We start from the raw sequence: 27078 nt of genomic DNA on the forward strand, positions 1-27078 counted from the left end.
GCCAGCATCAGTCTCTCCTCTGCTCGGAGGAGGGTGGACTGGAAACCCGAGGAGGTGCTCAACTACGGCGTGTAACGACGAGCTTCACTCGCGTAACGGAACATTCTGGACTTTTTCTTTGTTATTTCGAGGTTCAAGCTCCGCTCCTCAGCGATGAAGTGTTCAAACAGCTGCCCCTCCAGAGTGGCGAGAAACCCCTTCGTCCACGATCTGAAGCTCACCGCAATGGAGAAAATAAAGGTAAGACAACAAAGATGACGAACGAAGCATTATGTTACCGTAAAGTTATGGATAAACATCAGCCTTCCTCTACAGATGCTGCTCTTTACGCTGTGTAAACGCCCTAAACTTTATCCAGCGTGTTTGAGCGGAGGGACACCTTGTTCAATGCGTGGGGCGGTTTACACTTGAACGTGTAAACTTTGTCTTGCTGAAAGATACAATGTCCTCCAGGTAGTAGTCAGTGTTCATGAAGTGGTCCTTAAAGTAAACAATAATCCATTTTAAGTGTTCAGCGAAGCTTTCGTTCATGTACTATGTAATAATCAACCCACATGTGTTACAGAATGTGATAAGTCACCACATTGCAAATTCAGCAGGATTTACCTCAGTGTTCGTGGCTTTGCATGGTGGTGTCGTCCTGGAAACAACCACATTGATTAATGGTAAATCTTTGACTTGTTGTCAGAAGGAAGCCCTGCAGGAAAAACACATTTTCAGTTAATAATTGTGGGCCATCAGTCGGGTTGGTAGCACCCACAGAGGTTATGGCAGCATCTGTGCAGCCTTGCATTTAGCTCAGATTTAGGAACAGTTTTCCCACTTAAATGTTGTTTTGTTTATCAATAAAGTAACTGCCATGCTGCCCCACATGCTTCTATAATAAGTGTCATCTGTGGTGTCAACAGTGGGCCAGCCGTCCACTTTGTCCTGGGTGGATCTTCAAAGCCAGAGCTGAATCTCCATTAGCCACATTTTTGACATTTGCATTACATTATTTTTAAACCCCTTTTTGACAAAGCGAAGAAAAGAAATGCCCTTTTTTTTTATCACATTCTCCCTCCATCACTCTCACTTCTCATTGTTTACACCAGTTTCTTTTGAGACACGTTTACACTGTGTTGTTGGCACAGGGTTACACAAGCCGATAGGCCAGTTTCATGTGTACTCAAGTAGTCCTCATTAGAATGGATGATGGCGTAGCAAGAGACGCTAATGGTTTGGGTTAAGGCCCTGACACACCAATCCCACGGCTCAACTCAACTCAACTCAGCTTTATTGTCAGTTTCTTTGCATGTACCACAATCAAAGAAATCAAGAAGCAGTTCTCACTGTCCCACGGTGAAAAGAGATGAAGTGTACAGGCAAGACAGATGAGACGTAGACATTAACACTAAGGTAAACAATAAATTGCACGACAGATAAAGACATTTACTAATGCTAAAAATAAACAATAGAATATAATATCAAATATAATATCAAAGTCTACTATGGATACCGTATGTAAGACGTGTCAGCCATAGCCATAACTCCATAAATGTTGGGATCTGCCCCGTTAGCGTTGCTCCATCCTGTTACTTAAATTCACCGATAGCACATTTGAAGAACAGCATGCACTTTGTTAAAACCAGTAATGTTGCCAGAGGCCAAACATGAACGCCAGATACTCTGATGTTTTGGATATGGATGGACCAGCTTTGGCTACATCTTAAATCAACCATTGAAATCAATGGTTTCTCACTGCTGGAGGAGGGCCTTCTCATCAATCAACCGATGGATCAATGGGTTCTCATGCTTAGTGATTTGGTGGTCTGCTTACAGGATCACTGCTGTTGTAGTCCAACTCTCCAACTAAAGGAGTCGTTTCATCTGGTTTTCTGTAAATATTAAATGAATCACCTTGAGGTCAGCTTGACAAGGTAAGATTAAAGCATTGTCAATTAACCCTTCGCTAAGTTCGGCATCCTAAATATATATCTTTCAAATTAATTGTGTCCTTCTGCCTGCGTCTCTCTAAAATCGCTTTATAGTTTTTCCAAAACTCCATGGTAGCTCTGACAGGTTGGTGGCGTAGAAGCGGGGGGTGGGGGCTTAGTGAAGAGTCAATTGCCCTCTCGTCATTCTTCCCAAAACAAGTTACAGATGCGTTTTTTTCTCTATTTGTTTGCAGTTACACAAGCAGACAAAAGGAGGAAGTGCACTCCCACCAGGTCTATCTGTTTCCCCATAGCTCCATGCTCAGCGATGCCTGCTTTCATTCAGAGCAACACTCACAAAGGACAAGGCTCAGGAAATTGGCCTTTATGTGGGCACGGCCGGTTCCCAACAATTACATTCCGCTGAGAAATGTAGTAAACCCCTTTCTGCCTTTTTGGTTTTCCATTCTTTCACCGCAGTAAACTATGCTTTAAGCTTGGCTTTGTGAAGATCTTCTAACCAAAGCAGTTTAGCTCGCTGAATGCTGTAACTACACTTTTTTCTCAGGTTATCTATTGGAGCTTGCTCTAGATTGTAAACCGTTGTCTCTGCTAGATGTCAGCTGCAGTCCGGGGAACTTAAGCTGGACCATGCGTGTCTGTGTCGAGTTCCACTGCCTGCTCGTAATGTAGCAGCGAGGTGTGTTTTTCCACTTCAGACACGCGTCGACTTGGCCTTGTGCACGCAAGCATGGTTGCCATGTAAACGAGCGCAAGCTCTACCTGTTGATTAAAGAAACACAACTTCCTACGTAGCTACCATACTATAAGCTTCAGGTCTATATGACCACATGGGGTCTGCTTTTGAATCTGTGGGTCTGTCATATATTGCTAGCATGTGAGGCTTGATGAATAAGAACATCCTTCCCCCGGCGCTTGGTCTTCCTGAATGTTTTTTTTTGTTTTCCGACTTCCAGAAAACATGATCAGCAGCAGCGCTGTAGACCAACTAGGTCAGCAAGTGAAAGGGACAGCCTGACGTTAGCGCTCATTCACACATTACTGAACAGTGACCATCATACGGACATGACTGCCAACCTTTGACATTCCATAGATAGCTGCAACGTCCACAGACTGTATTGGTGCCCTGCTCAAATCTCAGTAAATAAAGAAAAACATTTTTTTTTAACTATTCCAGTATTGGCTAATCTACCGGTGCGTCTGTCTGTTGTTCTCGATTAATAGCAGCTAGATCCTTTTACAAAAATAATTAGAAAAAGGCCAGTGTGCATTTTCACCCCTTGCAGTTATTGAATACAAGGTGTGACTTGAACTGTGTAACAGGTTTTTCTACCTTTTTCTCTCAGACTTGCTTGACTGCATGTCTTAACTCCCAGCCTGACATATGGCCCATACATCTACAAACCAACAACACGACAAACCGTAGACTGAGCCCCCAAGTGGGAAGCACACTTCCTCTTTGAAAACGACTAAGTGTAACAGGGGAAATGCCTGTAAGAGTGCAGCCAGTCAGTGTCTGTGCAGGTCTGAACAGTTGATTTGGATCAATACATAGAATAGTACAATATATAATAACATGCTTCTGGTTTTCTGTAAAAACGTTCAGCCTGGAAAAAGAACGTAGCACTGCTGCGCTCATCCTGAACGTGGCCGTTGAGAGACATGACACCTCCGTCTTCCCCCTGTGATAGTGGAACAACCCGAGGGGGGAGGGGCTCTGTGTGTGCACGAACACAGCCCTGCGTCTGATTGGACAGGATGATCCGTGCGCTGTTGAATCTTTGCACGTAGAGGCGCGCTTTTTTTCTAAAACCGGATGATTTATGTTATTCTATCTGAACATAGTGTCGGCTTCGGTGAGTATGATCAAAACATTTTTGCCAACTGGGACTTTAATAACACAACCCTGTAATCTGATGACTTTTAATTGCAGTAAGCAATTACTAGACTACATGGAGACCCAAATGTCCAATATTAAAACCTATATGAATAAATACATTATTAGGATTAATGATGTTGTTTTAAATGTTGTCTTAAAATGTATTGATAACAAAAAAGAATGTCTGTTCTAATATTTGCTTTGTGATATGCACAGTTGTATTTTATACTTACCTCGGGGCCTGCGTTCCATTACTATAACAAAAGATCACAGTGTTTCCCCTACCATTGTACAGGCCTGGCGGCCCGCCAGGCCAAGGAGACCTGCCGCCAGGCCAAAAATAAGCCACCTATCAATTCATTCATAAATCAATAATCATTTACATTAGGAGCGCCTCCGCGCAGCACAGCAGACTTGCTCCGCAAGACGCGCGGCCGCAACAATCCTCGCCGCGCGCTCCCGCTACGTTCTTCTTCGTGTACTTTACGCGCTTGATGTTGTTCTGATGCCGCTCCGCCTCGTTAAACCACCACGATGACGCTTTCTAGTTTGGAAACACGGAGTTGACACTGTATTTTGATAAGCTGTTGCACTCTTCAGACTCGTGGTGTGAGCGGAACCGGTCCATAGGGTCCATAATATTTATTTTATTACATTACATTACTATTTATTTTTACATAATAAAAATGCCGCTGTGTGTCTCCGTCCAAAACCCGCTGCGCTCGCGCTTTCTGCTCGCACAGATCCGCTAGTGCGCACATGCACTGATGCAGGTCGAGTGTTGTCGAGAAATATAAGCAGAGACGGCGCTCCTTAAAAACAACATCACGCCATGTGTGTGTAGTATTAGGACGTGATGACGTATGTACAACCGGCCAAAGCCCGTTTGCCCCCCCTCCCCGGGGGGGAGGATTGTTTTTGATAAGATGTGGAACTTTGAGTTAACTGCTGTTGAGTAAACCTATAACTTATATTTTACTTGATAAAATAAGACAATATATGCACTCATATGTCGTTGTAGTGTTTTACAGTATCTGTAGCTATTAATGTGATGCTCATCATTTTCCAGCCATATTTTTCTGGACCCTGATCATTTCCATCAACCGGCACCTTAATAAGTCACTCTCTCCTTGAAAACCTTGAATACACTCAGGTTGAACAAAAATGTTGAATGCAAATATAATAATTGCAGAATTGCAGACTGCTTGCTGTGCCACCTGACTTAATCCAACTGCACCAATACACCATCCCACGCGTCTCGTCTGTTTAGGGTTTTTTCGGTGGGTACCACCGGGCCTGAAAAAAATTCTAGGGGAAACACTGGATAAGCAGACCAGTTTGATGACTCTGTGAAGAAGTAGACTTGCTTGTTTGATGTGGCTTTTTTTCCACCATATTCTTTGTATACCAGTAAACTGATAGAGGGGTTTTCTGGCTATCTAGCATTACACACACATGAAAGGGGAACTTCATCGATTACTGCATGCATGGGGGGAAAAGTTGTACAAAGAATGTTATGGTTTCAGAGGGAGCGGTGTGAAAGTTGATAAATTGCCACAAGTAATGTCACTTGACCCAAGCCAGTTGCATTGTGGGTCATGGGACCAGGCACCAGACACCAGGATTGGACGAGGAGGAAGTATGATATCCTCACTTTAAGTCTCAAGTATGTGCAAAAAATAATTTCAATTCAATACAATTCCCATAGTGTGAAACTCCATTGGCCCTTTTCTTCAACCTTCGCTGCCAAGTAAATAATCACACCTTTTAAATTCCATGCCCCAGGGTATTATTCCTTTTTTATAATTTGATTACTTGCTCTATTTATTAATATTGATCAATTGTATTATTATTATTATTATTATTGTAAAATTCCAAAAAGTCATCTGCCGTATTTAATGGGGTTATATTGTTTTTCTCATGCTGTATCATTTTAGCCCCCGTCTCTTCAAGAATGGTGGAGTGGCACTTTAAGATGCTTTGTTACATCCAGACTTGCAAATAAGAGGAGCCTTTTTGAGAGGGTTATGGTAAAAACCCTTTGAATATACCTTTATTGTAGAGGGAGGATGTGTAGTACAAGGGAGCCGAGCACAGCACATTTTCAGATCATCAGTGGAGGAAGGGCCGGTGCTCTCATAAACCACTAACAATCATTCCCCCTACCCGCCCCAGCTCATTCTCATGCCACCTCCTGAGAAAATGTCAGTCTCCTCCCAGATGGATTCGTTAAGCTCTGACGATGAGTGCACTGTGCATCAGGCGTGGGGGGTGGGAAGGCGAGGAGAGGCGTTAGAGCATCATAAATCTCCCCATACTGTTTATTTATTAATACAGCCCTGCAGTGTGCACCTGGGTTCCTCCTCTGGAGAGAGAGGAAAACAGTGGAAAGAAAGGAAAGATGTGACAGGAGGGGGGTAGACATGATTCCCCAGAGTGGTCACAAAAAGCACATCAATGCAAAGTAGGAGGGAAATAGTTGAAGGGAGAGCAGCATGATAAATGAAGGTGCAGCTGAGCAAATAGGAAGGAAGGATGGATGGATGAAGAGAGGGATTCCTCCTGGATTGGTGATTACTGTAAGGCAGGCCGGAAGCTTGATGAACGGGGGACGAGGGAGTGCGGGGTGATTGAACAAAAGTGGGGCTTAAAATGTCACACAGTCTGAATTTACACTGGAGGACATGACTTTATGACCCTGTTAGTACACACACAGGCATGACAGGCCAGCCAGCTGACCACTCATTTCCACTGTCTGGCTTCATTGAACTCTGATTTTAGTGAGAGGCTAAACTGTATGGACTACGGCTGAACTGACCACCCCCCAAAAAAAGTCTGAAAATGAGTTGTGTGGTTACAGGATAAGCTTCTTGAGATGCATTGTGTAAGTCAGTGGTTCCAAAACCTTTTTTCTGTATGGAGGCTGAACATGTTTGGGAACGTGTTCCTGTTGTTCTCTCCACCCTTTTGGAGAGACTGATCCCAGTATCACAGGCAGTGGCACTTCTCCATGATACTGAACACTGCTCCATTGCCCCTTGCATTGTGGTCAATCTGAATCATTCTGCTTTTGTCCCAGAGGAAGATGTTCGATGGGTTGGGCAGGACATCGTACACGGCCTGGACCAGGGCCCTCATTTATAAAGCTTGCGTACGCACAAAACGGGGCTGGAAACGTGCGTACGCCACTTTCCACGCAAATGTTGTGATCTATAAAAACCAAACTTGACGGGAAAGTGTGCGTACCCGTAAGCAAACTCTGAGGCATGCGTACCGGTACGCACATTCTGGAGACTGGAAGGGAATCAGCAGTAAACGTGAGAAGAACTATTTTAATATTTTTGATGACTCGCACACATTTAATTACACTATATATCATAGGCCTACGTTAGATCTGCGTTATCATGAGGAACTCCAGCAATGTTTTTGACGCTTTTAATGAGTGATAGTTTTTTTCATGTTAACACCTTCTTTTAAAATCTGACTTGTATCTTAAATCAAAATCATTTTGAAATATTGAATCAGCGCTGTCACCGCAGGAGGAGGAGGAGACGGCCCAAATGCATGTAATACAGTATACAATAAATACCTTCCATTAGATCACTGTAGAACACAGCGGGAATAACTAAATATTCTCCTTATTTATGTGCATATATCATCACCGCACATACATACAGCCATTAAGCCATCGTATACTTGTTACACTTATCCTCGTTTTTAAACCACCAGAGCGCAGAGGAAATGCGCTATAATGAGTGGCACGCTCGTGCGCGCTCAGTCGTGGAGCGTGGAGAGCGCAACTTTACCGAACTTCAGGAGGCAGACTCCACCAGGCAAAGGTGGTAGAGTCCCCAGCATGATGAGCCTCGGCCCCCTGCCCGACTGGAGGGGTATCAACAGGGCGCAAGAATCCGTGAGGATGTTATGCTGCGTTTGTAAGATAAGGAAGACAACAATCCATGTTCATTGTAAACGTATTCTTTTATTAATCACAGTGCGCGTTTGCCGTAGCTCATCTGCAACGTTGTTGATGGCGGTGATTGTGTCTCGCTGAAGTTGCAGGACGGCATCAGTGAGCACCCGACCGCTTGATGTGCCATGCGTCCGGGGTGCGCTGCTACTTTGCACCGGACCCGGACGCTGTGCCGAGGGCCCGTCACCTTCACCCTCCTCACATCACCCTCCTCACCGTCACCCTCCTCACATCATCCTCCTCACGTCACCCTCCTCTATGCCACACGCTGCAGACTCTGGAAGGACAAAAACTATTTAACGTTTTGTTTTATATACAATAAAAGTGTAAAATCTGTTCACCCTTATACCTCTGGTCTCAGTCGCGTCTGTTTCTCCCTCCTTTTCGGACACAATCCCCGTCAAAGTCACATCAAAATCAAACTTCCTCAAATACTCTAGCAATACATTAAATCCATGTTAGGAGCGGAAAGATGTCATTTACCTTCAGATCACCGTCCGCTCCGTCCAGCTGACGCCGTTGACTGCAGCAGCAATGTGTTGCCACTCGCACTGCGTCTTTTTATTCGTGATCCCGCTGCTGTGGCCACTAAATTAAATTATTGTCCGGGCCTCCACCTCCCCAACAAGTGTCTCTTTCTCCGTTTCTGAAAAGTTACGTTTCTTTGCTTTTTCCTGACCTGTCGCCGTGATTCACCACACGGAAACGATTGCATGCCGGCTCATTAATATGGTAAAATGTTGGCGTGTACAGGGCGGGATTCAGGTACGCACACTTGTAGGTGATCCAGTGATTTATAAAGGAAACATTGCGTACAGCTTGCGTGCGCACAGTTTTATAAATCAGATTTTTTTTTTTGGCAAACTTTGGCTTTTTGGCGTATGTACACTTTTAGTTAGGATCCTACGCACAGTTTTATAAATGAGGGCCCAGGTGGTTTGGCCCTGCTAGACCTCAGTCAACGTGACTCTGCTAGAGCTCTTCGCCTCCGTCGCTGCACTCTCTTCCTCCTTGACCTGCCTCCTTCCCGTTGGCCTTGTCATAATAGGAAGTTGTGAAAAGTTCCCAGCCCATCTCTTTCCTCGGGGGTCACCAGACCCGGACTCTGCGGGATACTTGAGACTCTTGCAGCAAAGCTTCGTCCGCTAACCTTTTCCTCCCAGTCCTCAGCTACACCTTGGAGTAGCTTGGAGTCAGCGTCCCCTTAACCTCCTCCTCTGGGGACTTCAGTGACAGCTGGAACTAATGTTAGTGCTGTAAAGGACGAGACTTCAGTATTGATCTAAACACTTGAGCTCGAGCGATCCATAAACAGGAAAGTGTGGTTAGAGCTTGACTACTGTTCCACCCTGAAGACACAGGCGGAATGGGCCTTCCCTCCTCTTGACCCCCATGTCGGAGCAGGCAGATCCTCCCGCTGTACAGGAATGTAGCGAATGTTGAATGACGGCTGGCTGTAAAGCTATGTGCATGTGTGACGATGGAACAGAGAATAATGGGCTTTGGAAGTGCAGTGAATGATAACAATGTGACTCCTTGTATCTCTCGTCTCTTCAGATAGGACTGATGTCGGTTACAGTGTTTCCAGTGCGGCTGCTGCTGGTGTCCTTCTTCATGCTGCTGGCGTGGCCCTTCGCCTTCGCCGCCTCCCTGGGACGTTCTGAATTTGTCATCGAGCCACAGTCATGGTGGACGAGGTGTGTGTATTTCTGTGTAGGAGAGTGTTAAGGCCCCCACACACCGCCCAGACGTCCAACTGCCTTATCCGACCATTCTCCGCCCACTCTGTTGCCTCTCGTCTGACCCGTTTGGTAGAAAAGTTGCGTTGTACACACCGCTTCGACGTGCTTCCGACACCACAGCAGCGTGTACGTTCTGCGCTTGCGCGAGATGCAATAAGCCTCCTTAACAGCGGGTGGCGCTAGTCTCGTGCCAGTACTCCAAAACAGGAAAACAGGAAATGACGGAACGGAGTGCAGATAAAAACAATGCACACACAGTCTTGGTTCAGTATTCGTTCGACTCGAGAAGACCTTTGTGGACTAAATACTTGGCATTTCTGGAAAGATGACTCTGGCCATGGTGACACTCGCGTTGTGTGCTCTCGGGCTCATTATTTTACGGAGACGTCGTCTCAGTAGGGAACGAGTAATACGGAGTTTACCATTGTCACTTCCGCCCCGCCCACACACCGCCATTGGATACTCTGATTCGCTAGCACACCGCCAATCAGAGTATCCAATGGCTCAGACGTCCAACAGCTCACCTCCTCAGACTTCGCATGCTCAGTCTGATCAGACAACGTCCGCGCGGCTCCGAAAGCTTCCGACGCAGCTGTACACACCAAACATATGTGTTCCCGACCTCGTCCGAGCCTCTCCAAACGCTTCAGACGTCCAACGGTTGGGCCGGTGTGTTCCTGCCTTTAAAGTCTATTGAACTAAAGTCAAGTCAAGTCACAATTTATTTATAAAGCACATTTAAAACAACCTCAGTTGACCAAAGTGCTGTACAATTGCAAAAGCACAACAGAGTTAATTACAACACTACAACAAACAATTAAAAGAACTAAAACAACACAAGGGATAGTAGTCAATTTAAAACAAGTTTAGATTAAAAAGAGAGTAAAAAAGAGAGAGAGAGAGGGAAAGTAAGAGAGGGAGAGCCAAAATGTTAGATTACTGAGAAATGTGTGAGAATCGCAGCGTCCTGTAAATAGTGTTATGACAAACGGATCACGGCCAAGACAAACACTGTCTTGTATCTGCTGATTATTTACTGAACATGATGCACATGTCTGCTTATTTCATTTAATGAATATACAGTGTTCATCGGAGCTACGTGAACATATTTTAACTGAGAATGATCCCATTGAAGAATCTGGATTAACGTACCAACGAGCCTCAAATATTGTTTTTGTGCTTGAGTTGACTTTCCAGATTGCCCACTTTTATGACGGCCATTTGCATTTCCACTTTGCATCAACTGTCTGCGTGTCCTCCATCAGGTTCATCGACCTGAGTCTGCGTGTGATCATGCGAGCCATGTGGTTTTGTGGAGGCTTCCATTGGATCAAGGTGAAAGGTGAACGGGCGCCGCCCTCTGAAGTCCCCATCCTCACCGTGGCACCACACTCCTCCTACTTTGATGCCATCCCAGTCACCATGACCATGTGCTCCATAGTCACCAAACTGGAGAGCAGGAGCATTCCTGTCTGGGGCAGTGAGTAATGCACTTCTCTGTTGCCGCTTTGACTCATAGATATTCCAAAAAGAAGTAACACTTACGCACCATAATAACATGAACCATACTCTCCATTTAATGCAAACTGCTGGCACATGATTTTAAATGCTGTGTAGAAGCTACCGCACTATACCATGAAAAGAGTTTAAGGACAGATGAACTACACAATTATTTTACTCTTTTTCACAGAGGGATACAGAACCTTTGATTGTTAGACAAACCAGTGTTCTTGACTAGTACACATGCAGACATTTTTCAGTAGTATTTTACTCTATTTAAACATAAGGGTGCTGCAGGTAACTATAGGACTAGAGTTAAACTAGAGTGGATGTGCTGCAATGCTTTTTTTTCTTTGACAAAGAAATACATGTGGGAAAAAAATTTTTCTCTTCACTGAAGCTGTATTTGTTTCAAGACGCCCTACTTTACTTTAAACTACAGTGAACAATGTCCATCTGCAGCAGGAAACTTTTGGCTGCATTGGGTGAAAATGTGTGTAAACCAATATGCTCTTGGAAATCTGTGAACAAAATTCTTATTGGAGACGGTAATCATAATCATGCCCAGTACCTCCCTTTCACTTCAACTGCTAAACATGCATCCTGCTGGGTTCATTAGCTTTTCTTCTAGATGAACATTTTCTAAAAGCTTTGTCTTCACCATTGTCCTCCCAGCTCTGATCAGCTACATCAGGCCGGTGTTTGTGTTTCGGTCGAATCAGGACTCCAGAAGGAAAACCGTAGAGGAAATCAAGCGGAGAGCCCAGTCTGGAGGGGAGTGGCCTCAGGTAACGTACATGGAACCGCACACAAAGCCACATGTACACACACAGCTCACTAACCTCAGCTCACATAGATCAAGGGCCATTTAAAATAATGAGTTAGAGCCAGATGTGTATGTGTGTATGTGCACTTTAGTGTGTATTCATTTGTTCCAGATCATGATATTCCCAGAGGGGACGTGCACCAACAGGTCGGGGCTCATCTTGTTCAAGGCTGGTATGTGTTCAGTCCTCTCTATGGCAACATGAAACCCAGTGGAAGGTAGCCGTGTGTGTGTGTCCTCACAAAATCCAAACATCCTCATTGCAATGAAATTGTATTGTTAAAAACCTGCAGGATTTAGTCTGATTTTACACAGAATCTAGACGCGTTGGTATTAAAGATGAGCGTTAATAAGGCCATCCTCTTACTGATGGCCACATTTACTTCTGTAGCGTCACACAGAGCCAACAGTGTTCAATTGAAAGTGTTTTACAACCAGTTAAAACGCTAATATTGAAATACCATGTTCTGTATGTCATGTACAATGATCTTTGTCCACTTTAACTTTTGGATCTGAATTTCTTGACGCTGAAAATAATATATTCAGCTTTTTGTGATTTTGAAATATTGGTTATTCAGTGGCTTCTAAAATTAAAATACTTACGTCTTTTATCTTCTTCCTCACCACGTGTGTTGGAACCAGACACCTGAGCTCAGCTGAGCCACGTACAGTATTTGTATTTGCGTGAGAGACGGGTTGTCTTTATGTTGCGGTCTTAACAGACACTGTGGTAATAAGTGGTAATATATCACACACATACACACTTCACTACTTGTAAATACTGCACCCTGGACCCTGAAGACTCGCTTACACGGTCCGCATGGACGTGGACTCGTGAAGAGCAGTCTTTTGGATTTTAATACTTGACTTTAATAACGTGTGGGTTTTCTGCAGCTCAGAATGGCTGCATTGTAAGGTGATCTTGGTTGTCCTGAAATAAAATGATTACTATTATTTGACGTAGTTCTTGCTGTGTGCCCACTTCGTTGAGGATTCATGTTGTAATTCAGCGTGAGTGGGGTTGACTGCAGAGCTGCCAACTCCAGGTGGATCTGTTTGGGCAAGTTAGCATGACGTTGGCCCAGCAGGTTCGGATTCAGACGCCTCAACAGGACACGTAACTGTTGGCTCCATCCTTTTTTTTTCTCCATCCCGTGTTGGTGTTACGCTGTCAGCTATTGTTCCCTGCCTGCCCTTCTAATCCCTTTCCTTCCAGTCTGTAATTCTGTCATTCCCAGTAAGCCCTGCTGGTCCTGTTTTGGTTGCATTTGTCCGGCTTGATTTGTCGGATGTGTGTTACCAGTCCCCTGTGGATGTCTCCTCTATTTATGTCTCTTCACTGGCTCCACACCCCCCCCATCCCATCATCACAGGGCTTACGTTAACATTAAGCATCAAGGCTAACATAAAGCTGTTTAAACATATTTTGCAGCAGCTTTCTGGCCTTTCTATCATAATTAGGGCCACGGGGCAATCGCACCGAGCACTATTGTTATTCAGAGGATTTTTTCCTACTTATTAGGGCCTACTTATTAGGGCCACGGGGCAATCGCAGTGCGACGCACTCAACTGTTTGACAGTACATAGTATAGGGATGTCCCGATCCGATATTTGGATCGGATCGGCCGCCGATATTAGCAAAAAATGCATATCGATATCGGATCGGCCTGCACGGGAAAATCCCGATCCGGACTCCCGATCCAGTTTTTTTTTTCAAAACTCCGGTCCGTGTTTTCCAGCGCACCGATGTAGTAATCCATTCCAGTTTTTTCTGTTTTTCCCCAAAGTCCGGTCCGCGTTTTCCAGCACACCTAGCGCACACCTCGCGACCTGTCCAGCATCCCCTAAACAACAACAAGACGGACTTGTGTGCATGTCCAGTGTTTCCCCTACCATTGTACAGGCCATGAAATCAATATGCCAAAAATAAGCCACCTATCAATTCATTCATAAATCAATAATCATTTACATTAGGAGCACCTCCGCGCAGCACAGTAGACTTGCTCCGCAAGACGCGCAGCCACAACAATCCTCGCCGCGCGCTCCCGCTACGTTCTTCTTCGTGTACTTTACGCGCTTGATGTTGTTCTGATGCCGTTCCGCCTCGTTAAACCACCACGATGTCGCTTTCTACTTTGGAAACACGGAGTTGACACTGTATTTTGATAAGCTGTTGCACTCTTCAGACTCGTGGTGTGAGCGGGACCGGTACCGGAACCGGACCGGCTTCCGCGCTGCCTGCTCGCACAGATCCGCTCGTGCGCACATGCGCTGATGCAGGTCGAGTGTTGTCGATAAATATATGCACTCCTTCAAAACAACATCAAGCCATATTGTGTGTGTAGTATTAGGACGTGATGACGTGTGTACGGGCTAAAGCCCGTTTGGGCTGGAGCAGTGTGAATGCAAAGCAAGGGACTCCCTGTGGGGGGAGGATTGTTTTTGATAAGCTGTGGAACTCTGAGTTAACCTATTTCTACCTGAATTTCTATGAACTATTAAGCTGTTGAGTAAACCCATAACTTATATTTTACTTGATAAAATAAGACAATATATGCACTCATGTCGTTGTAGTGTTTTACAGTATCTGTAGCTATTAATGTGATGCTCATCATTCTCCAGCCATATTTTTCCAGCCCCTAATTTTGGATCATTTCCATCAACCGGCATCTTCAATCTTTAATACATGCTTGGATCGGCCGGTATCGGTATCGGCCGATACTAAAAGCTACAATATCGGTATCGGATCGGAAGTGCAAAAAGCTGGATCGGGACATCCCTAACATAGTACCTAGTAGTTCTCAGTACTTGAGTCTCAGTAGTACTTGGTAGTACTCAGTACTTGAGTCTCAGTAGTACTGAGTACTTGAGTGACAGCTGAGCTCGGTGACATGTATCAAACTTATCAAACTCATCAAATACACAATCCAACAACTCCAAAACGCTTTTGTGGACAAGTTGTGACCTGCACATTCACCACGCTATGTGATAATAATGTAACGTTATGAGACGGAGCCATTTTAGAGGTAAATTCATGCAAAACTGCTGATGCGCGTTCCTTTCAGGGACAGTTTTTCAGCAAGCAGTCTCTGTATTTGCCTCTAAAACAACTCTGTCTCGTTTGAAATCTCGAAGAATCTCATCGTAATGTATATACACTCCGGCAGTAACCCCCGTGGCTCTTTCAAAATTTCCCGCGGGGGAATTTTCTAGTTAACTTTATTCTAGTTGTAATTTTACCCTTTTTTTTTATTTGCTTTTATTTGCTGCGTGGCCGTCTCTCGGCGCAGCGAGCCGAGTGCCAGGGGGATTTGAATGGGACTTAATGTATCGATACTCGTGGCTAAAAAATCGATACTTTCTGTGGAAACAAAATATCGATTTATATCGCAGAATCGATAAAATCGCTCAGCCCTACCACAAATAGTTTCTTCCCACCTGCACCTGGCCTTATCAACAGCCCCGGACCCCCACACTGACACTTCCTTGGACCACTTTTGATAGGTGCTGACCGCTGCAGACCGGGAACAAGAGCTGCAGTTCTGGAGATGCTCTGACCCGGTCGTCTAGCCATCACAATTTAGCTCTTGTCAAAGTCGCTCAAATCCTTACGCTCGCCCATTTTCCCTGCTTCTATCAAATTTGAAAAAAATGTTCACTTGTTGCCTCATGGATTCCCCCCACTGAGCGGTGGCAGGACATTCTACAATGTCAGTAGAGAGCTCGTCTGCCGGGCGGGAGGTTATCTTGAGGCTGTGAGTCACTCATCTAAAGCCGTACACGGCCCAGCACCTTGTTCAGTCTCTCTGCCATCTGCGTAATATATACATTCTGTCATTGAATTAAGTGTTTTTTCCCTTTCCTGTTGTTGTCTCACCGCCACCCTCCTCTCTTTATCTTCCTCAGGTGCATTTATCCCGGGACTCCCAGTCCAGCCTGTGGTGCTTCGCTACCCAAACAAACTGGTAAAGGCTCTTACTTTTAAAATCCTTTCGGTGCCCACTCTATGCCTGTAACCTTGGACACAGTTCAAGTTCCACTCCAGACATGTATAAGCCATGTGCACAAAGCTACGCATGCTGACTCACACACACACACACCTGCCATGTCATGGTTTCATTCCCTCACGTTAGTCTCCTCCCTGTGCTGAATGACTTCATGTTCTAGTAGGTTGATATTTCATCCCCCTCTCTCTCTCTCTCTCTCTCTCTCTCTCTCTCTCACTCGCGCGCGCACACGCACACGCACACACACACACACACACACACACACACACAGGTGTCATGTCTCTCAGCACCTCTCCTCACTCTCTCATGAATTATGCGGTTCTTATTACCTACTCCTTTTTTTGTTTGTTTTTGGTTTGGTTCCCTTTTGTGCTGACTTCAGTGACAACATGGCAGCACAAGACGAGGAAACCTCAATAAGACTCTTTATTTCTGCACCACCAGAAGTGTTTCCATCTGTTCACTAAGCTGTGGAGAAATGTTGCAAATGGAAGTGGAAACGCCAGCAAACCATTCAGCCTCAAACGTTTCAAACAAATCGCACAAAACTTTGATTGTTAGTATCCTGTATTCAGGGTCGCAGGGGGGGTGGGGGGATTCCAGCTGTCATTGGGTGAAGGCAGGGTACACCCTGGACAGGACGCCAGTCTATCACAGGGCTGCCATGTAGAGACAAACAACCATTGGGGGGGCCCGACCCGGGAATCGAACCCGGGACCCTCTTGCTGTGAGGCGACAGTGCTACCCACTACATCACCGTGCAGACCCCCCCAACAAGTAAAATCAATGCTGCACAACCAAAACAAAAAGATGTATTTTTTCTCCTTTTCTTTTTTTTTTTTTTTACCAATGTTTAATTCAACGGCTATTGTGCTAGTAGCAGCTAATGTAGCCTCAAACTGCTTAGGGGTGGGGAAAAATGCAAGCGGCATAAAGTAGCATAGCTACTGGGTCTTATTCTTATCTTTGACTGATTATCAATGACCAAAAGTAGCCATGTGTTAGCATGAGAGCTGATACATAGTTCCATAATATGTTGAAATGCAAGCTGCATTGATTGCATTTTTTTTTTTTTTTTTTGTGTATAGGTTACAGTTTTCTCTCAGGGATATGCTTATTGCCTGTAACAGGAGGACTTTGTGTTCATAGAAAGTCATACACTATATTGCCAAAAGTATTCGCTCACCTTGACTCGCATATGAACTTAAGTGACATCCCATTTTTAATCCATCGGGTTTAATATGACGTCGGTCCACCCTTTGCAGCTACAACAGCTTCAACTCTTCTGGAAGGCTTTTCACAAGGTTTAGGAGTGTGTTTATGAGGCTTTTTGACCATTCTTCTAGAAGTGTATTTGTGAGGTCACACACTGATGTTGGACGGGAAGGCCTGGCTCTCAGTCTCCACTCTAATTCATCCCAAAGGTGTTCTATCGCAGGTGTGTCAAACTGATCCAGTAAAGGGCCGCTGTGGCTGCAGGTTTTCATTACAACCAAGTGAGAACACACCTGATCCAACCAATCAAGCTGGATCAGTTTGACACACCTGTTCTATCGGGTTGAGGTCAGGACTCTGTGCAGGCCAGTCAAGTTCATCCACACCAAACTCTCTCCTCCATGTCTTTATGGACCTTGCTTTGTGCACTGGTGCACAGTCATGTTGGGACAGGAAGGGGCCGTCCCCAAACTGTTCCACAAAGTTGGGAGCATGGAATTGTCCAACATCTCTTGGTATGCTGAAGCATTCAGAGTTCCTTTCACTGGAACTAAGGGGCCAAGCCCAGCTCCTGAAAAACACCCCACACCATAATCCCCCTCCACCAAACTTTACACGTGGCACAATGCAGTCAGACAAGTACCGTTGTCCTGGCAACCGCCAAACCCAGACTCGTCCATCAGATTGCCAGATGGAGAAGCGTGATTGGTCACTCCAGAGAAGGTGTCTCCACTGAGTCCAGTGGTGGCGTGCTTTACACCACTGCATCCAACGCTTCGCATTGCACTTGCTGATTTATGGCTTGGATGCAGCTGATCGCCATGGAAACCCATTCCATGAAGCTCTCTACACTGTTCTTGAGTTAATCTGAAGGCCACATGAAGTTTGGAGGTCTGTAGTGATTGACTCTGCAGGAAGTTGGTGACCTCTGTGCACTATGTGCCTCAGCATCCGCTGACCCCACTCCATCATTTTACGTGGTCTACCACTTCTTGTTGAGTTGCTGTCGTTCCCAATCGCTTCCACTTTGTTATAATCCCACTGACAGTTGACTGGAATATTTAGGAGTGAGGACATTTCACCACTGGACTTGTTGCACAGGTGGCATCCTATCACAGTACCACGCTGGAATTCACTGAGCTCCTGAGAGCGACCCATTCTTTCACTAATGTTTGTAGAAACAGTCTAAATGCCGAGGTGCTGCTTTTATACACTTGTGGCCATGGAAGTGATTGGAACACCAGATTTATATTATTAGAAAGGATGAGTGAATACTCTTGGCAATATATTTTCTTTCATAAAATATTAGAGAAGGTAAGTCTTCCTTAATGATCATCACAAAAGTAGGAAGTGACTAGCAAACTCTGAGTAGCAAAATTAGAGTATATTTTAACAAATCATGCATGGAAATGTACACAAAAAAATGGTTGTATCTAGATGCATCAATAAATGGTTTAGAATCGAATCATGAGGTGCCAACATATTCCCACCCCTAAAGCCGCTGGCCTCAAGCAGAGAGGAGGAGCTGCAGAGGTCCGTTAAGATCACTTCTTTCCAACTCCACAACCCCAAAAACAATGGAGGCGTAGTTTGATTTACTGGCTCAAAAGTGTTTCAACAGTACTCATACAAAGTAGGGCTGCTTCTTCTGGGAATATTAGTTGAGGAATTTGTCATTTTGTGCTCATTTGACTGAGATTTCTTACGTCACTTGCTAATTATTTGAATGCCTTTTTCATACTTGATGACTCATTTGCAAACGAGCACATATCTGGTAAACACAAGATTTAAAGTGGTTCTTTGGTGGGTGACAGCCTTAGTACAAGTCAGTATGACGGTATTTAGGCGGCACTCGGCAACAATGAATATTCATTTAGTATCATCTATAAAGTTCAGCCATCCTCAGAACTCCCAGACAACCAAGGGAAACAACCAAGAGCGTTTTGAGGACGCTCCTCCCCTTTGTGAGTTTGTCCTGAACCATCTCGTCTTTCTCCTTCCTGTCCACAGGATACGGTTACGTGGACGTGGCGAGGTCCCGCAGCGTAAGTGTTCTTTGTCTCTCACACCTTCACCCTGACATACACCGCTAACCACGCGTAACAAGAAGCTGCGTACATATGAAGCAGCGTGCGCACGTCTGTCTGTCACTGTTTGACAAATGTTGTTACGCGTTCACACGCACGTGCGGTCGCAGATTCTGATGCTGCGCGGCCAGAATTGATCTGCTGTGCGCACCTACTCCGCGTAACTTGAACGCGTAATGTAGTTGGCCTGTTCATTTCAGTCAACCAGGGGAGGCAACTACATTACACGCTCATGTTACGCGGAGTAGGTGCGCACAGCAGATCAATTCTGGCCGCGCAGCATCAGAATCTGCGACCGCACGTGCGTGTGAACGCGTAACAACATTTGTCAAACAGTGACAGACAGACGTGCGCACGCTGCTTCATATGTACGCAGCTTCTTGTTACGCGTGACAGAGTCTGCGCACGTCGTTTCCGCGTACATGTGAGCGCCTGACAAAAATGTTCAATTATCTTCATGCGAGTGTTAATGCGTGCGTTCGCTAAAAAACGCATGAATGTTACGCGTAGTTACTCCGCGTAATGTGATCACAGGCGTGCAGCAGCCATCACGCGTGAACGTGCGCGTGAACGCGTGACCATTATAAGTCAATGAGGAAACTACATTACACGTCAGGCGCTGTGTGCTGCACAGGCGTCAAAGCACGCGGGTGTGACGCGTTCAGTTGATAGTTGCGCAAGTAATATGAAACGATTCTGACGCCATACACACACACACACACACACACACACACACACACACACACACACACACACACACACACACACACCAGTGACCCGTGTTCCATTCAGAATAAACATGGTTCGATGCTCGAGGGGAAACCTCCATTATCTTCCTTCTCGTCTCCGTCCCTCACATTATTTTCCTCTTCCTGAGACTATCTTGTGTAGACAAAGGCAACACTTCTGTATTGCAGGTTCAAGATCCTGTGGCTCACTTTGTGCCAACCTCATAACTCCATGGAGATAGAGGTGAGTGCTTTAATAAGCCAGAAGAAAGTAACTGTGTTTACCATTTCATGGTATCTTAAATCTTCCTCCCAAACTGAGAGACATTAGCTGAATATATGCAATGAATGTGATATTTATTGTTATATAGTGGATCAGTACACAGTTTCATAACAGGACGCCGCGTTCCCTCTTTCCTTAGTATTTGCCTATTTACACTCCATCAAACGAGGAGAAGGAAGACCCTGCCCTGTTTGCCCAGAACGTCAGGACGCTCATGGCCAAGTGAGTGTTGGTGTTTCTGCATAAACAATCATTGTTTCATGGTTGGCACATGCTTGTTTTGGGTGTTCATAACATGCACAGAGGAGTAGAAGGTAAACCTGTCCCTCCATCAGGGCGCTGGAGCTTCCACTCACAGACCTGTCCTTTGATGACCGTGAGATCAGCCTCACGCAGGGTCCACTGCGCATCCACGACTACAGCAGCCTGCTGGAGCTCCACCGGCTGCTGTGCCGTTTGGGGTGAGTGACTGTGGACTGGATCGACCGGTGGTGGTTGGTTTTGGTCCAAGACTTTGGGGAACTCGAGATGAATAAACAAATGAGGAAAACTTTGTTCTTCAAAAGCACAAATGTTAGGCCAGAACTTAATATTGGTTTTATTTAAACAAAAATCAATCAAACAAAAGTTTTATTTGTGTGACATTTTTCACATTACAACTTAACTATTTTTGGCTAACATGTTATGAAGGGAAAAAGAGAGAAAAAGAACCCTGAATGTCTATAAATTTCAACAGATTTAGTTTTCTGCAATCCGATTTTATATCCAGTGGAGCCTTTAAAATCGGAAATGTTCAGTGGTATGAGTGGTAAAAAGATACGAACCTTCAGTTTTTTTTTAAATTTGGATTATTTAATATTTATCAAAATCGCCTCCTTATTGTGTTATTTTTCACAATAGCACTCAACTCTTCTTCTTTTTTTTTTCTCAAGGTTTATTTATTGGTATTTTTGACGTTTTACAGAATGCAATGCAGATACAATTAGATTCATCCAATTATAACCCCCCCCCGAGGGGGGGGGTTATAATTTTAAATAGGTTTTAAATATCAATTGCCAAAAATTATTAAGTTTCGGACAGGACCAGAACATGTGTGAAAGCGTAGCCGGCACTTGCTTGCATCGGTCACATATGGGATCGATAGGTGTGAACTTTTCCAGCTTTACTTTTGACCAGTGAAGGCGATGTAAGACCTTGAACTGGATGACTGTGTGACGTAAACAAATAGAAGAAGAATGTATCCTATCTATGGCCTTCTTCCAAACTTCATCAGAAAGCACTGTCCCCAAATCTCCCTCCCACCGATTTCTTACTGATGTCAAGGGTTCCAGATTTTGTGAGTTTAACAAAGAGTAAACTGTTCCAATGGTCCCTTTGGAACATGGGTCAAGTTTCAGAATGGACTCTAAAAGAGAGTTGGGTGGTTGTGATGGAAAAAGAGAGTATGATGCCGATATGAAGCTACGGAGCTGTAAAAATCTAAAAAAATGTGAGCGGGGAATATTATATTTTAGCATTAACTGACCAAAGGATATAAAAGTATTATCTACAAAAAGATCCTCTATTGTATTTACTCCTCTTCTCACCCATTCATGGAAAGCTCCGTCTATAACTGATGGCACAAAAAGGTGATTTCTCACCATAGGGGCACACATCGAGAAGTGTTTGAGAGAAAAGAATCTCCTAAACTGCTTCCAGATCTTTAAAGAGTGTTTCACAATTGGGTTTGAGGAAAATCTGGATATAGGATCCGGTAGGGGGAGTCTTGAACAGAGCAGGGAGTACAAGGAAGTTGAACAAGATAAGTTCTCCAACTGTAGCCACGCAGGGGCATTATCATGAGATGGAGATTGCTTCCAATATAACAATGTCCTAATGTTGGCAGCCCAATAATAAAACTGAAAATTAGGAAGAGATAATCCCCCCTGCTGACGATGCCGTTGTAACATGCTTTTCCTTATTCAAGGGTTTTTCTTGTTCCAAATAAATGCAGATATCAATTTGTCAATTGACAAAAAATATGATTTAGATATAAATATAGGAATACACTGAAATGCATACAAAAATTTGCGTAGCACATTCATTTTGATTGTATTAATCCTGCCTCCCAATGACAAAGGTAATAGACTCCAGCGTTCCAGATCTAATTTAAGATTAGAAAGTAGTGGTGAGAAATTAGCTTTAAAGATGTCCTTAGCTGTGTGAGTTATCCAGATTCCTAAATATTTAAATTTTTGCACACTTATTTTTAGTGGAAATGAGTCTAAATTAATTTGCTTAGCTGCAGTATTCACTGGCATTATCTCACTTTTTTGTAAGTTTATTTTGTAACCTGATATTTTGCCGAATTCTTTGAGGAGATCAAGTGTTATTGGAAGGCTAGTTAAAGTGTTATTGGAAGGCTAGTTAAAGGGTCGGACAGATATAAAAGCATGTCATCAGCATAAAGAGACACCTTGCTCTCTGAGCCGTTTCTCTTTATTCCCTTTATATCAGCATCATTGCGAAGGGCGATTGCTAATGGCTCAGCACTCAACTCTTCTATCATTAGTATTATTCTAAATAGGGCTGCACGGTGGTGTAGTGGGTAGCACTGTCACCTCACAGCGAGAGGATCTCTGGTTCGATTCCCGGGTCGGCCCCGGGTTCCTTCTGTGTGGAGTTTGCATGTTCTCCCCGTGTAAGCGTGGGTTCTCTCCGGGTTCTCCGGCTTCCTCCCACAGTCCAAAGACATGCAGGATGGGGATAGGTTAATTGGTAACTCTAAATTGCCTGAATACAGGATAAGTGGTAGACGATGGATGGATGGATTATTCTAAATAAAGTGTTTTCCAGTTAAAACTGCCAGACCCATGTAAGCCTGGGTATTTCTCCTCAACTAATTGTTAAATAGTTGTTTCGGATAGGTATGTGTTATTTCTGCAGCTCAATCAACATGGAGATGACTAACCTTGTTTCCGTATGTGTCACACACGTGGGTAACAGTATGACTAACTAACACGTTGTCACATGATGTGTATTAACAGGCTGAGTGCAGGACAGACAGACGCCGTGCTGGAGGAGCAGGCCACAAGAGCCAGGAAGCTGCGGGGAGGCCGGCTGAGTTTGGAGGACTTTGCTCAGTTCCTCAACATGCCAGTTACAGACACACTCATGCAGGCCCACAGCCTCTTTGATCAGGTAAACACAGACACATCCCACGTTTCATTTCTTCTTTTTAAAACCATTTAAAAAGTGGGAAGTATGTGTAAATACAGACAATGAGACGGGTAAACTGGTAAAAGAGGACATGTGGAACGGTATAAAAGTAGAGATTAAAAGATGATGTTTTTTTGGTTAGAAGACATTGAAATGGAGCTAAAGAATACATCTTGCTGTCATGTTGTTCTGTATAACTGACTAATAGGGACAACAATTGCTGAAATTAGTCCTGTATTGAGCAAGAGCGATATAAAAGGCAGTCGCTCACAGGCTTTAATGTAATCATATCGGGGCAAGCACACTCCTGCCCTTACATCCACTAAGAGTGCTTGACAGGCTCTAAATGTTATTATAATGGTCTGACATCATGGAAGGAGTCTCGCTCAAGTAGAAATCTCATTCTGAAATCTTGCGCGGTAACCGTGTCGCCCGAAGACAGTGGTGGAAGACACAAGTACAGAAAGCACAGCTTAGTGGTATCTAAAATATTTTCAGTGTCATATTTATGAGCCGTGAGCGGTAGCTCTGACAGCTTAAGCGACAGTAGCGTGGGGGCGGGGCTTAGGCAATGCTCAGTTGAAGAGGGTGAACTAGCTGCTGCAAGGCTGCGAAGCTCTGGAGACTGATGGTATTCCTGTGGGTGATGATAAAGACCTTTTTGTGGAAATCCAAAATCCAGTTCCATGTGTTCAACTAGTTTGACAATGACTCACCAGCTCCCCCTTGTGGAGAATATGAACTCTGCTAAATGTCTATACATTTAAATGTGCATGATTTGGGCTTTGCATTTAATGTACTGCTCATTTCATTGACAGCATGGTGATGGACAGATGGACATCAGACACTATGTTACTGCTTTGTCTACCGTCCATCGGCCATCAAAATCAATGGAAACCCTCAAATTGGCCTTTAAGGTGCGTATTTTATTCCTATATTTCTATGCCCTATTTTGTTATTGTTTTGTACTTGATTTTAGAATAGGTGGGTGTCATGCCTCTCCTTGCACCGTTTCACCGTTTTGTCTCTTCTGATTGCATTAAAATAAAGCAATGCAATTCAATACATCTACCATTGAACGCATTGCTCTAAGCACAAATGTTCTTCTATAGATGTATGAAAACGAGGACAACGGGGACGTCCTAGAAGAGGACCTCGCCGCCATATTGGAAATAATGTTGGGAGTCAAAGAGGTGGAACTTTCAGGTCTGTTTTTATCCCTTGGCGGACCTGACCGAGGGAAGATCACGTACGGTAAGACTCATTCAACATCTGCAAAATTATGATTATTATTATTATACCTTTTGTACATGTATGAGACCATTGTGGAGATGCTTGACAGCATCTATAAGTCTATTCCTACTTTGTCTGTGCTGTCACCGTCACATCTGATTTCTTCTTGGCTTTATGAAGAGGATAAGAACCATCGGTTCCAGGGTCCTTTACATCCACCATCTGCCTCTTCAACAATCTGTCCATTCTTTTCTTAACTCTTTCATTTCATCTTAAATTTGTTTTTAAAAAAAAAAGTAAAAACCTTGCAGTTTTCCTCTGTCTGATATCTTAAACATTACATTATTAAAGGAAAACACCACCGCATTTCCATACTGAACTATGTTCTGCTCTGATCTTAGACGAGGTGATACATACCTCCCTCTCCTCTGTGCGTGCACTCAATGGCTCTTGCGCGCACTCCGCGCAGCACTAATTTGCTAGCATGTAGCTTGTCCCAGTATATTCCTTAGGATCCAAAGGGGGGTGAAGTTAGAAGCGACCAAGCACTTCCACGTTGTCCCTATTTAAATACGGTTACGTGAGTAGTTACACGACCCAAGTTTGGTTACACAAAATGAAACATGCCAATTTTTCTAAGCGGATAACAAGGATAACTATATAGTATGGCGGAATAACAACTGGAAGCACTTCGACGTCGGTGCAGTAATATCATCACTCAAAACATGACGGGACTATATACCTTCTGCTTGTTTTCACAACCCTGTACGATGCACGTTATAACCATGATGTTTGATTGTTCACAAACTATCTTACTACAACCTGATGCTTCCTCAACTGTGCACAAACTACTACAGCTGGTGCAGGCGACGGCGTGCAGGTCACGTAGGTTCTATTGACGGAAGTAAGAGGGGGAGGGGAGTGATGATATTACTGCGCCGACGTCGAAGTGCTTCCAGTTGTTATTCCGCCATACTATATAGTTATCCTTGTTATCCGCTTAGAAAAATTGGCATGTTTCATTTTGTGTAACCAAACTTGGGTCGTGTAACTACTCACGTAACCGTATTTAAATAGGGACAACGTGGAAGTGCTTGGTCGCTTCTAACTTCACCCCCCTTTGGATCCTAAGGAATATACTGGGACAAGCTACATGCTAGCAAATTAGCGCTGCGCGGAGTGCGCGCAAGAGCCATTGAGTGCACGCACAGAGGAGAGGGAGGTATGTATCACCTCGTCTAAGATCAGGGCAGAACATAGTTCAGTATGGAAATGCGGTGGTGTTTTCCTTTAAACATGTCTGATCTTTTTAAAGACCTAATATCCACTGATGGTGGTAATAACATTTAACACCATTTTCGTATGTTTTTTTCCCAGATGAACTGCATCATTTTATAGAGCAGCACCCACGATTCGTCCAGCAGTGCCTCGATTTTAAAAACAAGCCGCGCAAACGCTGCATCGGTCCACCTTACAGCTGCAACGGCCAGAACCACAACAAAGATGACTGAAGAATGGACATTAATGCAACCGCTCGATTGTCCTTCTGCAGCTGTGCCTTTCCAGCGCTGATAGAGAAACAACTTGACGGAGTTATTTGGAACGGTGTGGATGGATCAGTGGAGCACAGATGATGGAATCACTCATCTCGATTCTCTGCTCAACTATTTGTTTTGCTTTCCTTTGCATTTTGTCCCTGCTATGATATTAGGAAACATGTTTTCCTTTTTTCTCTGAATATGTATTATTTATTTTTTTTCATGTATTTTCATATGTGATATGATATTTGAAGAACTTACTTAATAAAAGGAGGGGTATTTTTTATTTTATTTTTTTAAGCCCTTTTGATGATCTCAGGCAAATAGACACGAGCAAGGCAATTTTATTTGTATAGCACCTTTCAACAAGGCAATTCAAAGTGCTTTACATAAAACATTGAACACATTGGAAAAACAAGCAATTGAAATCAAATAAAAACAAGAATTTCAAAGCAATAGAAATGACAGTGCAGTATAAGAAGTTCATGAATGGTATTGTTAACTGAGAGCAGCAAACAGAAATGTCTCCAGTCTTGTTTTAAAAGAGCTGAGATTTGCAGCAGACCTGCAGTTTTCTGGAAGTTGTTCCAGATATGTGGTGCGTAGAAAGTGAACGCTGCCTCTCCATGTTTGGTTCTGGTTCTAGCATGCTGCTATCCTGTCCTGCTGCTCATATACATAGTGTAGGCTTGAATAGAACCATGGAACCTAATTACAGGTGAAAAAGGATTAGGAGAAAAATCATGCGGCCTACGATGAGAACAAATACCAGAAAAATCTGCCTCATAATCATTCCTACTTCCAGCAGCTGTGACTGCTATACATTACATAGTGTATGTGTTTGATAGGAATACCAATCAGATCATCCAGCTTTGTTTTTTTTCTGAGAAAAACGTGAGAGGATAGTTTAGAGCAGCAAATCCTGCCTTTGA

At 44.1% G+C, this 27078-nt stretch overlaps 1 protein-coding gene across 1 annotated transcript; it reads left to right on the forward strand.

Moving 5' to 3' along the window:
• On the forward strand, positions 1-26435 carry LOC311028214 (lysophosphatidylcholine acyltransferase 1-like). Its single transcript, XM_084032602.1, has 14 exons — positions 1-240; positions 9347-9486; positions 10797-11011; positions 11707-11819; positions 11970-12030; positions 15764-15822; positions 19090-19124; positions 20084-20138; positions 20317-20399; positions 20513-20638; positions 23204-23357; positions 24194-24292; positions 24488-24629; positions 25986-26435. Exons 1-14 carry the CDS (start codon positions 154-156, stop codon positions 26117-26119), a joined length of 1503 nt encoding a protein of 500 aa, XP_083888728.1. The 5' UTR covers positions 1-153; the 3' UTR covers positions 26120-26435.
• The last annotated feature ends 643 nt before the right edge of the window (positions 26436-27078 follow it).

Source organism: Eutrigla gurnardus (assembly GCF_963514095.1).
Source record: "Eutrigla gurnardus genome assembly, chromosome: 17".
Taxonomy (NCBI): Eukaryota; Metazoa; Chordata; class Actinopteri; order Perciformes; family Triglidae; genus Eutrigla; species Eutrigla gurnardus.

Coding starts and splice junctions, on each gene's coding strand:
- LOC311028214 (XM_084032602.1), top strand. CDS start 154: ATGAAGTGTTCAAACAGCTGCCCCTCCAGAGTGGCGAGAAACCCCTTC. Junction 9,487..10,796: donor CCACAGTCATGGTGGACGAG/GTGTGTGTATTT, acceptor GTCCTCCATCAG/GTTCATCGACCTGAGTCTGC. Junction 12,031..15,763: donor GCTCATCTTGTTCAAGGCTG/GTATGTGTTCAG, acceptor TATCTTCCTCAG/GTGCATTTATCCCGGGACTC.